This window comes from Eriocheir sinensis, chromosome 19 (genome assembly GCF_024679095.1).
Source record: "Eriocheir sinensis breed Jianghai 21 chromosome 19, ASM2467909v1, whole genome shotgun sequence".
NCBI lineage: Eukaryota > Metazoa > Arthropoda > Malacostraca > Decapoda > Varunidae > Eriocheir > Eriocheir sinensis.
In genome coordinates, this window is record NC_066527.1 from 1,872,578 (window position 1) to 1,889,813 (window position 17,236).

Genomic DNA, 17,236 nt, shown 5'->3' on the forward strand with positions numbered 1-17,236 from the left:
CACACACACACACACACACACACACACACACACACACACCTGTCCGCCCGGGGCCTCGCTTAATAAAGGCCAGCTGGCGGGGGTACACACGCCGCTTTTGTTGTTTAGTAATAACTGCAGGTGACTGTCAGGCTACACACACACACACACTCAGCAACACACATGCATACAGATTTACACACTGACACATACACATACATACATAAATATACAACCCTACTACACAAATACGTAAATACAAATGCAAAACCACACTCATACATGCATACATACATACAAACATATACACATAAATAAACGACCTGTCCTAAAGAAAATAATAAAACTCCCCAATATACTGTCCTCACAAATTATACATACACTAACACACATATCTCATAAATACACACACATAGATAAACACACATACAAACACAGACATACATAAAAAAAAAAAAAACATTTACATTAACAAAAAATAAATGAACTCCCCTAAAAAAATAATAACAGCGACCCACCCCCACCACCACCACGCACACCCTCCCTTTACTAATCAAGACCTAACACCTGTGGCCACGGCGCTGGTAGACAGGCCCAAGGTACCGCCAAAGGGAGTAGCGGCGCCCTGACAATGCGTGGCGGCGCGGCGAGGCACAACAACACATCGCCGGGACAAACAGCCGCAAGACGGACGCCGCTACAAAGTGCTTCGGGCCACACAAATATTTAAGCTGTCTCGCGCGGATATTTATGGTTATATTTCCCGGAGCCATATTTTACCGCGAGGCAGAGCAGACCAGACCCACGCGAGGCACTGGAAGCAGGTCACGCTGGGGAGAGCAGAGCAGGACAGGGCAGGGCATACGTATAAAGAAGCAGGTCATAGTATATACAAGCAGGGCAGAGAGAGGGCAGGGACGGGGCAGGGTAGGATAGGGTAGGAGAAAGAAGAATAGGGCAGGACACAGCAGGGCATACGTGTAGAGGAAAAGCAGGCCGTGACAAACAAGCAGGGAAGAAGGAAGGACTTGGCAGGACAGGGCAGGCTAGGGCGGGGCAGAGCAGGACAGAGTAGGACAGAGCAGGGTAGGGGATATATACAGAGAAGAAGCAGGTCACATTGGAGGCAAACAGGGCAGAGTAGGTCAGCGTTGGGCATACAGACAGCAGAAGTAGGTCATGGTAGAGACAAGCAGGCCACAGCAGAGACAAGCAGAGCAGGATATGGCAGGGCATGCATACAGAGGAGGGGGAATGTAGTACAGGCGGGCAGTTTATCATAAAGAAAAATAAGATTCTGCGCGGATGATGTGTTGCGTATCTTTTCAACTGCCATCATTCACTCACAAAACACACACACACACACACACACACACACACACACACACACACACACACAGACACTGACTATTCTTTCCGGTAATACTTTTGAGCCTAGAAGATGATAAATATTGCAATGAGTGAGTGAATGAGTGTGACAGATATAGAGACGAACAAACATACATATAAACGGACAGACATGTAGAGATAAACAGAAAGAGATGATGAAGGAAAAGGAAAAGAATATAGAGATCAACTACAGTTTTGATATTGAATCGCCTGAGAGAATTTCCACAACTAAGCAATTCTGCACTTCCAAGATATAACAAAAAGTGATAAGCTGATAACAGTGAATGTGCTTTTATTTACTAGTAAGAAAATATGTGTACAATCAACAAATATCAATCAATCAATCACATAACAAGGGCATTGGTAGTAGTGTGAGCTAATAATACACCTCTACACCACACATACACCTGAAATAACGCCACAAAAACAATCACAGCGGCGCCACAAAAGAGACATGACAGCGGGTAAAAACAGATGACACAACACGGAGGGCGAGGCGCGCGTTGAAGGGCGGGAAAGGGACGCCTGTTGGATGAACATGTCGGGGAAAAAGACATGAGGACAAGTGTCGAACAAGCTATAGGTGGACGAGGTGACGGGTGTTTGACAAGGCGCGGGGAGGGCGTTAACGAGGGAATTGTGGGAACATGGACTGGTGCTGAAAAATGTAGAGTTTGGGAAGGCATGACGAGAGGGAAGAGTTGGACGAAGTAAGTATAGGAGAAGAAACAGCGCAAGAAATGTCTGGGTAGAGTATAACACGAAACTTAAGAGAGGCCGGGAAAGTATGGAAAGAGCGACGAATTAGACGAAGTAAATGAGATGAGAAATTAGTGAAGTAAAAATCTGTGGGAGGAGTAATAAGAAAAAAGAATAAAAAATACAATGAATAAACAAAAACAAAAACTAAACAAATAGACCAAAAATAGCAACAGAAACCGAAAAAAACACAAATAAACCCCCAAAACACAAACCTGGCCAGCGCAAACCCCGAGCACAATTCAAAAGTGTGATTTAATAGCGGAATAAAGTCGTAATGTCAGAATATCAACATTAAATACCCGGATGGACGCAAAAAGTAAACAGCATAATGTTGACTGAACCAACACGCGAAGAAGGAACGAAAACACGGAGCGCCGAGTGTCTGTATAAACGACGGAGATGAGACGGGACGAAATGCGACCCTAATATTATAACGTTAACGGAAGCCAGACGATATTTTAAAACGTAGATTGTTACCGAGACGACTTGAGAGAAATAAAATGACGGAGGTAAATAAATGTAGGCAAGAAATTGAAAAAGAGCAGTGAATATGCGCAAGAAGTAAATGAAAAAAGGGGAATTGCCGAAACATCTTGACAAAAGCAAAGAAAAATAAGTGAATGAATGCAGTCAATAAATCCAAATGCAAGTTATAATGAAGACTATAAAAGAAATGTAAGAAGTCGATAGATTCAAATAATAAATGAAATACGAGAAGGTAATAAATGAAGTAGTAAATGAAAATATGAAAATAATTAATGAAGGTAATCCAAGGAGTGGTAATTCCAGGAACGACTTGATGCAACTGAAAGGGGAAGTTTCAAAGCGTGACGATGATGCAACTTTATGATTATTGCTTAAACTGAGGCTCCAAAAACTTCACGAGAATAATAGGAACCAAATTAACAGGTGCAGGTTATAATATATGAAGTGCTGATTATAATTACCGGTTCTCGACAGAAATAAACGGGTAAAACCTAAAAATTCAGTGATATGGGTCGTATTTTAAAACATTTCGTCGCCCGAGTTCGCATATTTGACTAGGCTTTCGTACGAGTTAAGGGGTATTTCCAGGAGCAGTTTTATGAGCCTTTTGGTAGTTTGACCCTTCCTCTGTACCATGACCCTAAAGAAACACTCATTAGAACCCGATTGATCCCCTCTTTGACCTTTAGAAATAGCTGATGTGAGAAGCGAAAGTGTCTTATCATACCGGGCCATATATATAGACTTTATAAAAACATAAGGACGCCATGCACATAGAAAAGTAACAGATAAACAGGACAGCTAAACAGGAGGAGGAGGACAGACAGAAGGAGGCAGAGGAAGGAAGAGAACTACGAAGAAAATGAACAGAAAACAAAGGGAAAAATAACTAAAAATAAAAGGAAAGCGAAGGAGAAAATATAAATACTGGATCGAACATAAATAAAAGGAAAACAAATGTGGGTCGAGGCCTTACCAGAGAGGAGGAGAAGGAGGAGGAGAAGGAGGAGGAGGAGGAGGAGGAGGAGGAAGACTTGAAACAATAAATTGGTATCGATGTGAGGAAATGTTTCATCCTCTTGCTCGTGTTTCCTTCTCCCTCTTGCTTGCTTTCCTCCCCTCCCTCCATCCCCACCTTCCTCCTTGACCCCTTTCTCCCTCGCTGTCTCCTCCTCCCTTCATGTGTATCCTACCTCTATATCTCTTTCCCTTATTTATTTTCCTCCTTCGTATATGTAAGTAAGGGGCGACTTATTTGTGTATTTGTGTTTATTTTCGTTTATGTTATTGTTTTCTTTGTGTAATTCCTTGTTTCTTATTCGTCCTTCTTCTATATCATTCTATTATTCTATTTTCCTTCTTCGTATATGTGTGGATTTATGTTATTGTTTTCTTTCTGTAATTCCTTTTCTCGTGTTCTTCCTTCTTCCATAATATAATTCTCTCATTCTATTTTCCTTCTTCGTATATGTGTATTTGTGTTTATTTTCGTTTTCGTTTTTGTTTTCTTTCTGTAATTCCTTGTCTCCTGTTCTTCCTTCTTCTATATCATCCTATCATTCTATTTTTCTTCTTTGTGTGTGTGTGTGTGTGTGTGTGTGTGTGTGTGTGTGTGTGTGTGTGTGTGTGTGTGTGTGTGTGTGTGTGTGTGTGTGTGTCTATTATCGTTTTCGTTACTGTTTTCTTCCTGTAATTCCTTTTCTCGTGTTCTTCCTTCTTCCATATCATCCTTTCACTCTATATCATTCCTTCTTTTATTTCAGTTTTACCCTTTGCAATTACAACCGTCCGTTGTGTCGATGCTCCCCCCCACAGCGAGAAGCATTCATGTGTGTGTTAATAATTGCAGTGTGTGTTTGTGGCATGTCATCATATACACGCCCCGCCGAGTCTTGTGCTGCGCCGTGTGTTTACTTATGGCCTTGTTCCGGGTTGTAGGTATTAAATCTATTCCGAACCTAACTTTTTTTTTTTTCATCACTAATGATTTATCCAACCTCGATGTCATGTCCTTATTATAATTTTCATCTCTTCCTCGGTCTGTCATTCTCTTATCATTCTTTTTTCATTGATTTTTAGCGCACTTATACTTTTTCTTGTCCCCAATCGATGTCATGTTCTGTTTTATTTTGCATCTGTCTGTCATTCTCTTACCATTCTCATCTCATAAGTTTTTAGTCCACTTATTTTTTTTCGTGTCCAAAATCGATTATCATGTTCATCATCTTTCATCTCTTCCTCTGTTTATCACTCTCTTATTCTCCTCTCATAGATTTTTAGTCCACTTGTTTTGTTTGTCTTCTACACGTCTCACGTATCAAGGCACACTGATAAGAACGTGTCCATCTATGTACTTATTTCATTGTTTGTGGTATTCCATTATCAATTCGCCCCATGTCGTGCTAAGCCGTGTGTGTCTCTATGTTCTCGTTCCAGCATAAACTTAACACATGTCTCATACTAAGCCTCGTGTGTCTCCTTGTTCCAGGGTGTGACGGGCAGCACCAGCGCTTCCGTATCCGCCCCAAGAGTGTGGAGGTGCGGGAGGGGGAGGACGTGTTTCTGGAGTGCGCCGTCGACCACCAAAAGGGCAAGGCGCAGTGGACTAAGGACGGCTTCGCTCTGGGTGAGTGTTCGAGACGGGAGCAGGCTAGAGGCAGTGAGAGGGATGGGGGCGTACTATAGGCAGTGAGGGACATATATCTACGAAGGATCTAAGAGTGGAGGCAGGTGGGAAAAGGCTTTCGTAGCACAGACGTCAGAAAATTCGAAGCAGATTTTCCTGAGGACTTGTTTAGTTGGAAAGTTTCGTTGAGTCGGCGCAACATCTGTAAGACCTGTTAGTGCTCGGAGCGTGATGAACCAAGTGAGTGAGGGAGGAAGAGAGAGAGAGGAAGGAAGATAAACATGAGTGAGTGAGTGAAAGAGTGAGTTAGTAAGAGAATGAACGAGTGAGTGAAGGAGTGATAGCGACAGAGAAATGAAGATAGAGAAGCATGATGGAATGGACCGAATGTGAGGTGGAGGAAGGAACGAAGAGAGGGGAAATAAGTGACCCGGAAAAACAAAGAGAGAATGAGGGAGAGAGGAAGAGAGGGAGCATGAGTGTGTGAGAGAGTGGGTGAGTGAGAGGCAGACACAGAGAGAGAGACAGATAGAGAGAGAGCACGGAATGTCGATTGAGAGAGAAAACAGAGGTGGAGAGAGGGAGAGAAGATAAAGGAACAGAAAGAGGAAATACGTACAAAGAGAAACAGGAAGGAAGGATGAAAGGGGGTAGAGAGTGAATGCGGAAAGGAAAGACAGGAAAAGAAACAGGCGGAGAGATAGAGAGGTTGAAGGAAGGAGAGGGAAAGCAGAACAACATTAACGGAAAAAAGACCCCCAAAAAACAAGATAGATAGAAGAGTAAACAAAACAAGAAACAGTAAGGTGAGAATATTGACAGCTTACCAACCATACCCATATCTCAACCATAACCACCACCAACAACAACAACCACCATTACAACCAAAACACAAAGACTAACCCAACCCCATCCATAACCTCTCCCCTTAACCATCTCCCAAACACTGCGAAGCTAATACCATAACCTCCACCAGATACGACCCACAACACCACCACACACACCACAAATAAGACAGGGACAGACCCCTTTCATAACCTCTCGCACTGTCCTCTCGTCCCCAATACACGCTGAGCAATCCAAGGCTATTCCCGTGGACCCAATGTCAGGAGGTGGAGGTGGAGCAGCCAGTGAGAGCCCGGCGTCCCTTGAGTACATACATAAGCCCGAATGAACACACACAAGGGGAAGGGGAGTGACTATGCTCGCAGTGTATAAAGAGACGTGGATGTGACCGGCTCTTGGGGTCTGCCTGGACGAAGTTTATCCGCCAATTTTCGGGTTCCCAATCGTGTGGCTCTCTCTTGTGTTGATTTTAAAGTACTCAATATTCGCTTTGGATAAAAATGAATAGTGTGTGTAAAAATGTGGATGTGACCCGCTCTTTACGACCCCACAAATGTTATCTACGAGTATATGATGAGGTTAAATAAAAGGTTTGATGGTCTTTATTCTATATTTACTTTAGACAAATGTTGATAATGACGTGAGTGTGGTCAGTTCTTACGACCCCAAGAACGTTACCGACTAGTTTTCGAGAACCCAATGAACGTTGAGGGTAAATACACGGTTTATCTTTGGTGTTCTCTAAAGTAATCAATATTCAAGTTGGAGAAATGTGTACAAAGACGTGTGTGTCGCTGTTATCTTCTTTTTTACGATTCCACGATATCTAACAACCCAGTCAACGTTGATCATAAATAAGCGCTTTTTCTCTAATTTCTCATGTCATGTAATCGATTCCATGTGTACTGAGAGCGGATATGTCTAAAGTCATGCACTTGCCCAGCTATTTCGACCCTACAAACGCCATCTACCAATTTTCGAAACCCAATCATAGTTTAGCTTTCACCAACACCCCTTCCTGGTACTCGACGAATGCCAAGTGTTAGTGGAAGCCAGTTACGTTGTGGTCATAGGAACGTTGGCCATTAGGATTCGACCAGCGTTCCCTAGTGTCAGCCCGCCGGCCAATCACGGGAGGGTTATGCAAACGTTACGTCCTGGTAGTCGACAAACGTTGCCAAACAGTCCGCGGCAAACCAATGACGGGAATATCGCGCCAACGCTCTCGAATGGACGGGATAATGCGTGGGTGTGGAGGGAAAACTTGGTGAACTATTTTGTTGGAGTGAATGGATGAAAAAAATAAAAGGTCGATGTGCCTGTACTACTAAAGATAAGGTATTCCTGTTAATATTAATGACATAAATGAGTAAAATGCATGACAGATTGAAAATTTTAGAACCTTGCATCTTAATTAACTCAGGGAAAAATGGCATTGACGTGAATGGAAGAAAAAAAAAAAAGAACAGAAGTTGATGTGTCTGTTCTACTAAAAATAATGTGTTCCCTGTATATATAAGTGACGTGAATGACTAAAATGCATGACAGATTGGAAACGTAACTAACTTAATTATCTTAGTGAATTATTTGGTTGATATGTATGAAAAATAAAAACAGGTCTATGTGTCTGTAGTACGAAAGACAACATATGGCTGTGAACATAAATGACATAAAGTGCATCAAAATTCAAATGCTATTAGTGAAGAAAAAACTTGAGTATTCATAAAAAAGGAGTGAATGGGTATCTACGATTAATATACTGAAACATAGACCCGTATTACAGTATGAAAAATAAAAACGAAAGACAAAATATAGCTGTAAACATAAATGACATAAATAAGTAAAGTGCCTCAAATTCAAAATGCTATAAGTGAAGAAAGACTTGAGTATTCATAAAAAAGGAGTGAGTTAATATACTGATACATAGGGCCGGATTACAGTATGGTGTGAACATAAAGGACATGAATATATAAAGTGCATCAAAATTTAAAATGCTATAGGTGAAGAAAACCTTGAGTATTCATAAAAAAATATCTACGATTAATATACTGAAACATAGGGCGGTATTACAAGTCCAATCATAGAAGTTTTAGGTCCCTACAGAGTTATTCATCCCGAGCCCTGTAGTAACGTTGCCAGATTGTCTTACTGAGCCTCTTATATTTACCAACTTCCGACCCCCAAAACTGTCCCCTGGGCTCCAATAATTAGATTCATTTATATGTATCGTTAAAATAGTTAATTTCTGATGTTTCTTGGCCATTGTTAGGCGTCAAAAACCGGTAAATACTATGCTCTGAGTACGATAGTCTGGCAACGTTGCTCTGTAGGAACCCGAAACTTCTACGATTGAGCTTGTAATACGGCCCCTAAACTGACCTTTGTAGGGACCCGAAACATCTTGAATTGAACTTGTAATACGGCCCCTAAACAGACCTCTGCAAGGACCCGAAAAGTCTAGAATTGAACTTGTAATACGGCCCCTAAACCGACCTTTATAGGGACCCGAAACTTCTTGAATTGAACTTGTAATACGGCCCCTAAACCGACCTTTATAGGGACCCGAAACTTCTTGAATTGAGCTTGTAATACGGCCCCTAAACCGACCTTTATAGGGACCCGAAACTTCTTGAATTGAACTTGTAATACGGCCCCTAAACAGACCTTTGCAGGGACCCGAAACTTCTTGAATTGAACTTGTAATACGGCCCCTAAACCGACCTTTATAGGGACCCGAAACTTCTTGAATTGAACTTGTAATACGGCCCCTAAACCGACCTTTGCAGGGACCCGAAACTTCTAGAATTTAACTTGTGATACGGCCCCTAGACCGACCTTTGTAGGGACCCGAAACTTCTAGAATTGAACTTGTAATACGGCCCCTAAACAGACCTTTGCAGGGACCCGAAACTTTTAGAATTTAACTTGTAATACGGCCCCTAAACCGACCTTTGTAGGGACCCGAAACTTCTAGGATTGAGCTTGTAATACGGCCCCTAAACCGACCTTTGTATGGACCCGAAACTTCTAGGATTGAACTTGTAATACGGCCCCTAAACCGACCTTTGTAGAGACCCGAAACTTCTAGGATTTAACTTGTAATACGGGCCCTAAACAGACCTTTGTAAGGACCCGAAACTTCTAGGATTGAACTTGTAATACGGCCCCTAAATCGACCATTGAAGGGACCTAAAACTTCTCTGATTCGACTTGTAATACGGCCCCTAGTCACAATATATACAAAAAAAATCATGGGAAAATTTAATACGAGGAGGTGATGTACCAAAATATGTACGTAGGTGTTTCATAAATAGTGAGTGAACGCATTCCGACAAACTAATAAACTAAAACCTGTTGCAATATAAATAAAAAAAGGAGGAAATTGAATACGAGGAGGCGGTGTATAAAAAAAAAAGAATGAATGCATTCCTACCACTAATAAAATAAATGAAATTTCTCTCAATATTAATAAAAAAAAGTAAACTGAGTACGAGGAGGTTGTGAGTTTGAAAAAAAAAAAGTTACGAAGTGAATGTATCTATATAGCTAATAAGAAAAGAATAAATTCGAGCCACAAAATGTATATAAAAAAAGAGAAAGTTACATAGGAAGAGATTGTGTATGTAGAGAAAAAAAAATAGTTAATGAACGCCTACAACTGACCAAAAAAAACTATTGTAATAAAAAAAAAGAAAACTAAAACCGAGGAGGTAGAATGTAAAAAAAAATGACTAATAAGAAAAAATAAATTCGAGCCACAAAATGTATAAAAAAAAGAGAAAGTTACATAGGAAGAGGTTTACGTAGAGGAAAAAAAATAGTTAATGAACGCCTACAACTGACCAAAAAACCTGTTGTAATAAAAAAAAACTAAAAACTAAAAACGAGGAGGTAGAAGGTAAAAAAAAAATGACTAATGAGAAATAAATAAATTCGAGCCACAAAATGAATAAAAAAAGAGAAAGTTACACAGGAAGAAGTTGTGTATGAAGAGAAGAAATGTTAGTTAATGAACTACAATGGACAAACTAAAAAACCTGTTGCAATAAAAAAAAAAAAAAATGAAAACGAGGAGGTGGAATGTAAAAAAAAAAAAAATGTTAGTTGACGCATTCCTAACACCAATAAACTGAACCTGTTGCAATGAAAATGAGAAAAAAAAAAGAAAACTGAATACGAGAAGGCGGTGTTTAGAAAAAAATGGCACTGTTAACGAATTTCTGCGCCTGATAAAAACTTAAACTTTCTACAATAAAAATAAAAGGGGAGAAACACTGAATACGGAGCGGGGGTGTATAGAAAAAAACAACAGACTGTATTCCTCTGGCTTATAAGCTTAAATCCGTTGCAATAAAATAAAAATAAAAGGAGAAAAAGCCGAATAAAAAAGAACAACACATTCCTACCACTAATAAAGCAAAACATGTTGCAATATAAATAAGAAAAATATACATAAAACAATACGAGGAGGTGGTGTAGGTAGAAAAAAATAAGGTTAGTAATTCACTCCCACGACTGACAAACTTTAAACTCGTTGCAATAAAAATAAGAAGAAAAAAAATAACTGAATACGATGCGCAGGTAAAAAAAAAACAAGTGTTACTTATCTGCTGTATGTGACAAACACGGGGTCCGCACGTGCCCATGAAAAGTTAGCAAAAACGGTGGCGGAGGAAAATGCGGGAGTGAAAAACGAAAGAGTGAAACCGGGAACGTTGTGTAAATATTTCCATCGGGGACAGTCAATGACCTCGCGAGCCTCGGCACTTGTACACGAGGAACAAGCAAGAAAAAAAAATGTTGGTCATACTTATATTGCACTGATCTTTCCTTAGAACATGATACAGACGTGTTTTGATCATAACTTTAATAAGTATATCGTATAAAAAAAATAGCTGGTACAACATATCACATGCTTCAAAATTCTACTAAAAAGCGTCAGTCTGATGTTCTAAGGAAAGATTAAAGCCACATACATATGACCAACATCTCTTCTTTTTTTTAATCTCTATATCTCCTTTAACAAGTAACTCGCAAGAAACAGCAGGTTAAACATATCACATGCTTCAAAATTCTACTAAAATGCGTCAGTCTGATGTTCTAAGGAAAGATAAAAGCCACGTAAATATGACCAACACCTTTCTTTTTGTTGTATTTTAATCTCTATATCATATTGAACAAATAACTCGCTCAAGAAACAGCAGGTTAAACATATCACATGCTTCATATTTCTACCATCAACTATTGCCTTGTGTTAAAAAGAAATAAAGAGCAATATAGATATGACCAACAACTTTCTTTCTGCTGTCCTTGATCTCTATATCACATCAATCCCTTCATTTCTCCTTCCTCATATACATAGAGTCAAGTAATACAGAGATTTAATTTTTCTTCTACCTTCAATATCTCCTTCCTTTCCTTATAAAAAACACTTCTAAAAACACTTCTACTAAAAACATCACTAAAAACACTTCTACCTTCAATATCTCCTTTCTTTTCTGTGCCAAGCGAGGACCTTCTCAGGCGTTTTAGAGAATTGTTAGGCAGGATACGTGACGCTGGTGGGTCACCAGTAGTGTGTGGCGTCCTGCCAAGGAGGGGCGTTGGCGATGGATGGCTGTCCAGGGCGATAGCAGTGAACAGCAGACTTGCTGAGCACTGCGAGCGCAATGGGTGGCTGTTCGTCGACAATTGGGACCTCTTCTTTGGCAACGACGCCCTCTACGCCCGTGACGGGATACACTTGACGTTCAAGGGTGTTGAGGCTCTCTCAGACTCCCTTGAGCGAGCACTTGGTACCCTGAGGGATTTTTTAGTATAGGCGAGGGGGGGAGGAGTAATGGGAGGGGACATCTAGCTCATAATATAACCAGGCAGCTTAGAAGTAATTCTAGAGGAGTAACAGAGGACGGGCTAAGAATCTTCTATACTAACAGCAGGAGCCTCAGAAACAAGATAGACTTACTAAGGGGTGAAGCTTGTTCAGAAAATTTTGACATAATAGCGATCACTGAGACATGGATAGACTTTGCTAATAGAAATTTTAGGTCAGAATTTGAAATAACGGGTTATCAGATGTTTCACAAAGACAGAAGGGGCAGAAAGGGAGGTGGAGTTGCGCTATATGTTAAAGACTCACTTAAATGTTTAGTTAACAACTCAGTCAAAACTAACATGGATTCAGAATCAGTTTGGGTGGACGTTTACAAAGGGAAAGAAAAACTAACTCTAGGAGTTATATACAGGCCACCCAACCTTAACAGGCAGGACACGAGTATATTACTACAGGAGATTGGCAGGGCAGTATGAGTAGAAATGTCTGCGTAATGGGGACTTTAATTATAGGAATATAGACTGGGAAGATCTAGTGGGTGACCTGGAAGCCGAGGACTTTCTTGAAGTTATACAAGATAATTTCCTTAAGCAGGTAGTTACTGAGCCTACCAGAGGAGATAACATATTAGACTTAGTCCTAACCAATAATGGGAACTTGCTACGTGAGTTGGAGGTGGGCGGAGAGTTAGGAAACAGTGATCACAGAACGGTTCGTTTTAGGTTAGACTGGGCGGTAACCCGTGATCCAAACCCAGTGTTAGTGCCAGATTTTAGAAGAGCAAACTACGACGGGCTTCGAAGACATCTTGAAGGGGTAAACTGGGATAATTTAGGGATTCATGAGGGCCAGAACTGCGGATTGGAGAGCCAGGAGAGCCAGGTAGAAATGTCTTACAATAATTTAGTTAGAGTAATAGTAGAGGGGCAAGAACAGCATATACCACAGCGAACACTTAGAAAAGAAAACAATGATCCTAAGTGGATGACTCGTGGACTAAAACACGAGATTTGGTTAAAGAAGTGAATTTATCAGAAAATAAAGAATGGGGAAACACATCTCAGGGGCCGGTACGTCGAACTATCTAGATTAGTTAAGAAAAACACCAGGATAGCAAAAAAGAACTATGAGATCAAAGTAGCAAATGAGGCGAAAAGTAATCCTAAGGGCTTCTTTCAGATGTATAGAACAAAAACACGGGAGAAAATTGGACCGCTGAAATCAAACACAGGGGAGCTAGTAGAAAATTACGAAAATATGAGCACATTGTTGAACGACTACTTCCTTTCAGTATTCACACAGGAGGATCGAACGACTATACCGGAAAGAGTTCAGGTGTACGAGGGCGGGGATGGCGATAAATTGAGGGATATAATCATTACCAGGCAAGTAGTTCAGGATGAGATAGATAAGCAGAAGAACAAATCGCCAGGTCCTGACGGGATATTTCCGAGGGTATTAAAGGAGCTAGGTGATATAATCAGTGACCCACTAACCGACATCTTTAAGATGTCGGTAAATACTAACTATGTGCCGAGCCTATGGAAAGTAGCTAATGTGACGCCGATTTTTAAAAGGGGACAGGTCAGTTGCTTAATACTATCGCCCAATTAGATTAACATCGGTTATAGGGAAGATGCTGGAGTCCATAATAGCCAGGAACATTCGGGAGCATTGAGAGAAACATAGCTTAATTCACGACTCGCAGCATGGGTTCACAAAAGGTAGGTCATGCCTCACCAATCTCTTGTCCTTCTACAATAAAGTATTTGAGGCGGTTGACAGAGATGAAAATTATGATGTAATCTATCTTGATTTTAGTAAAGCGTTTGACAAAGTTCCTCACCAACGACTGTTGCTTAAATTAAAGGCTCACGTAGAAGAGGTAAAAGTTTTGAACTGGGTCAAGGCGTGGCTTAGCAATAGGAAGCAAAAGTGCAAATCAATGGTAAAAGATCTGACTGGGGATGTGTTACTCGTGGGGTCCCACAATGTTCGGTATTAGGTCCACTTTTGTTTATTATTTATATCAATGACTTAGACACAGGAATTAGTAGTGATGTTAGTAAATTTGCAGATGATACCAAGATCGGTAGAGTAATTGAGTCGGATCAGGACGCTAGTATTCTCCAAGGTGAACTCAACAGATTATATGACTGGGCGGATAAATGGCAGATGGAGTTCAAGGTAGGGAAGTGCAGTATTCTGAGTGTGGTAGGAACAACCCCTCACATAACTATTGCTTAAATGACACTCTCATAAGTAGGTCTGGGTGCGAGAGGATTTAGGGTCTTAGTGAGCTCTGATCTCCGTCCAAGGGCACAATGCATTCAAGCTAGAAATCGAGCTAATAGGGTACTGGGATTTATTTCAAGGAGCGTAAGCAACAGAAGCCCCGAAGTCTTCCTCAAACTATATTTAGCATTAGTTAGACCTCATCTTGACTATGCGGTTCAGTTCTGGTCACCCTACTATAGAATGGATATCAAAATGTTAGAATCGGTGCAGAGGAGGATGACTAAGATGATTCAGGGGTTGAGAAACTTGCCATACGAGGAAAGACTCAAACAGTTAAACTTGCATTCTCTAGAAAGGCGAAGGGTGCGTGGAGACATGATCGAGGTTTATAAATGGATGAAGGGCTTTAATAAGGGAGACATTCATAAGGTTTTGTTGGTAAGAGAACCGGGTAGGACACGAAGTAACGGGTTTAAACTGGATAAATTCAGATTCAACAGGGACATAGGCAAAAATTGGTTTACTAATAGGGTGGTGGATGAGTGGAATAGGCTTAGCAGTCATGTGGTGAGTGCCAATACAATTGTCACATTCAAAAATAGACTAGATAAATTCATGGACAGCGATATTAGGTGGGGTTAGATACACGGGAGCTTAGGGTCAAAGGAGCTGCCTCGTACAGGCCTACCGGCCTCTTGCAGACTCCTGCGTTCTTATGTTCTTATGTTCTAAAAACACTAAAATAATCGCTATGTACTTAATTTTGCATTCCTCAAAGAGCTCTTCAGTCACCCAAACAAACGTGTGCTGGCTGACCTAACCTCACTACATAACATTTACACGTGGAACAAAAACACTCACGCACGCACACACAGACTAAAGAGTTTTGTGGATTATCATCGCCAGAGCGGAATTTACGGAATGCTAACCCCTTCCCTCCTCTCTCCCACCCTCTTCCCCTCTCAAACCCATTCCCATCACCCCTTTCACCCCCCTCACTCCCCCGTAACACAGCCCGCCCTTCCTCCCCTCCCCCTCCCCTTCCCTTCGTCCCCGCCAAAAACCGCTTAAAAAAGGAGCCAGAACGTGTATTTTTTTAACCGCTCTAAATTCCGTCGCCTGAAAAAAAGTTAAAGTAAAACAACAGCAGTGAATATAAACGCATGAATAACCAACACACATGCACACACACACACACACACACACACACACACACACACTAAAGGAATAGGTGAGTGAAACAAAAAACAAACAAATAAACGCTAAAGAAAGAACAGAAATAGGAATATGGAGGAAAAAATAGAAAACTGAATTTGGAGAGCAGACAAAATAATGGAGGGACATGAGGAGGGAGAGAAGAACGAGGAGGATAAAAACGTAGAAGTAAATAATTGGAGGAAAAAGTGACAATAAATGAAGAAAAGAAAGAGAAAGTAAAAAAGAAAGAGAAGGTAAATATGTCGTGTGAAGGAAAGAAAGGTAATTGCGAAGGAGGAGAAGAGGAGGAGGAGGAGGAGGAGGAGGAGGAAGAGAAAAAGGAAATTAAGCGGAAAGGGAACAAAATGAGATGAGACGAAAGTGGCGACGAAGAATATTACGAAAGCGAGAAAATACGAGAAAGAAAACGAGAGGAAGAAACGAGAAGAAGGAGAACAAGCAAACTAACAAGAGAAAAAGTAAAAAAAAAGAAAAGAAAAACGTTCAACAAGAATAATATAAAACACACAAAAAAAGAGGAAAAAATAGAAGAAAAAAAAGGACGATGAGGAGGAGGAGGAGGAGGAGGAGGAGGAGGAGAAAGAAGAAATGTCCGGAAATTAAGAGGAAGAAGAAATAGGAAGAAGAACAAAGAACATAAGAAAAAATGAAGGAAAGAAGAAACGGAATGAAAAACAAACGAAATTAAGTGTGTGTGTGTGTGTGTGTGTGTGTGTGTGTGTGTGTGTGTGTGTGTGTGTGTGTGTGTGTAACTAATAGGCAAAATGTCATGTATGTAATCGCAGTATTTATCCCCATTACCTAAATAATAAAGCATACATAAATTCGCGACATTCCTAATTCCCTTTCTCTCCCTTGATTCTGTACATTTCCCCTTCCCTTCCCATCCCTTCCCTTCCTTTCTCTTCCACATCCCTTCCCCTTTTCTTCCTCCTCTCCTCCCTCCTCCTTTTCCCTACCCTACCCTATCCTCCATTTCCCTTTCTCTTCCGTTTCCCTTTCCTTCCTCTTCCCTTCCCTACCCTATTCTCCTCCTCCCGTTTTCTTCTTTCCCTTCCTTTCTATCTCACTCCCCTTCCCTTTTCTTACCTTTCCTAGCCTATTATTCCTTCCCTTTCCTTCCCTTACCCCTCCCTTCCCTTCTTTCCGTTTCCACTCCATACTCCCACAAAAGACGCTATTTCACATTTTATTTAATTCAGTTTATTCTTCATTACTTTCTAATATATACTTTTTCCTTATTATTCGTTATTTCGTTCTTCCTTTCTTATCCATTTTTAGTTTGCACCTTCACGTATTTACATAACGAATTAGTTTATTTTTTCTTAGTTTTGCTTTTACTATATTTTTTTCGTAGTTTCTTTTCAACCAGACCATTTATCCTCACCGCCTCCTCTTCCTCTTCCTCCTCCTCTTCCTCTTATCGCCTATGGTCACCCTTTCCCTCTCCTTCCTTCCTTCCCTCCTCCTCTCTATCAGCTCTTTCTTCTCGATTTCCTTAACCTCTCCATTTCCTCTCCTCCTCCATTCTTTCTTTTTTACCCATTTTCTTTTTTATCTTTTTTTTCTTCTTGGTCTTTGTTCACCTCCATGTGTTTTTTCCTCATAATTTTTAACTTTTTCTGCTTCTTTTTCTTGTCCTTCTGCTTCTTGTTCTTGTTCTACCTTTCTCCTCCTCCTTCTTCTCCTTCTCCTCCTCCTCCTCCTCCTCCTCCTCCTCCTCCTCCTCCTCCTCCTCCTCCTCCTCCTTCTTCTCCTCCTCCTCCTCCTCGGCTGCGTAGTCTCCAAGGTTTTACAAGCAATCCCGCGACGAAACTGAAGTGAAGCCTCGTTTGGCCTCCTCCTCCTCCTCCTCCTTC

General features: G+C 40.9%; 1 protein-coding gene across 1 annotated transcript in view; it reads left to right on the top strand.

Annotated features, from left to right (window-relative positions):
* The first annotated feature begins 4,688 nt into the window (after positions 1–4,688).
* The window catches only part of LOC127000508 (nephrin-like), a 227,886-nt gene continuing 215,338 nt past the window's right edge, over positions 4,689–17,236 (top strand). The window contains 1 exon segment of the mRNA XM_050864237.1: positions 4,689–5,242. Coding sequence (XP_050720194.1) covers positions 5,038–5,242 — 205 coding nt within the window. The 5' untranslated portion in view covers positions 4,689–5,037.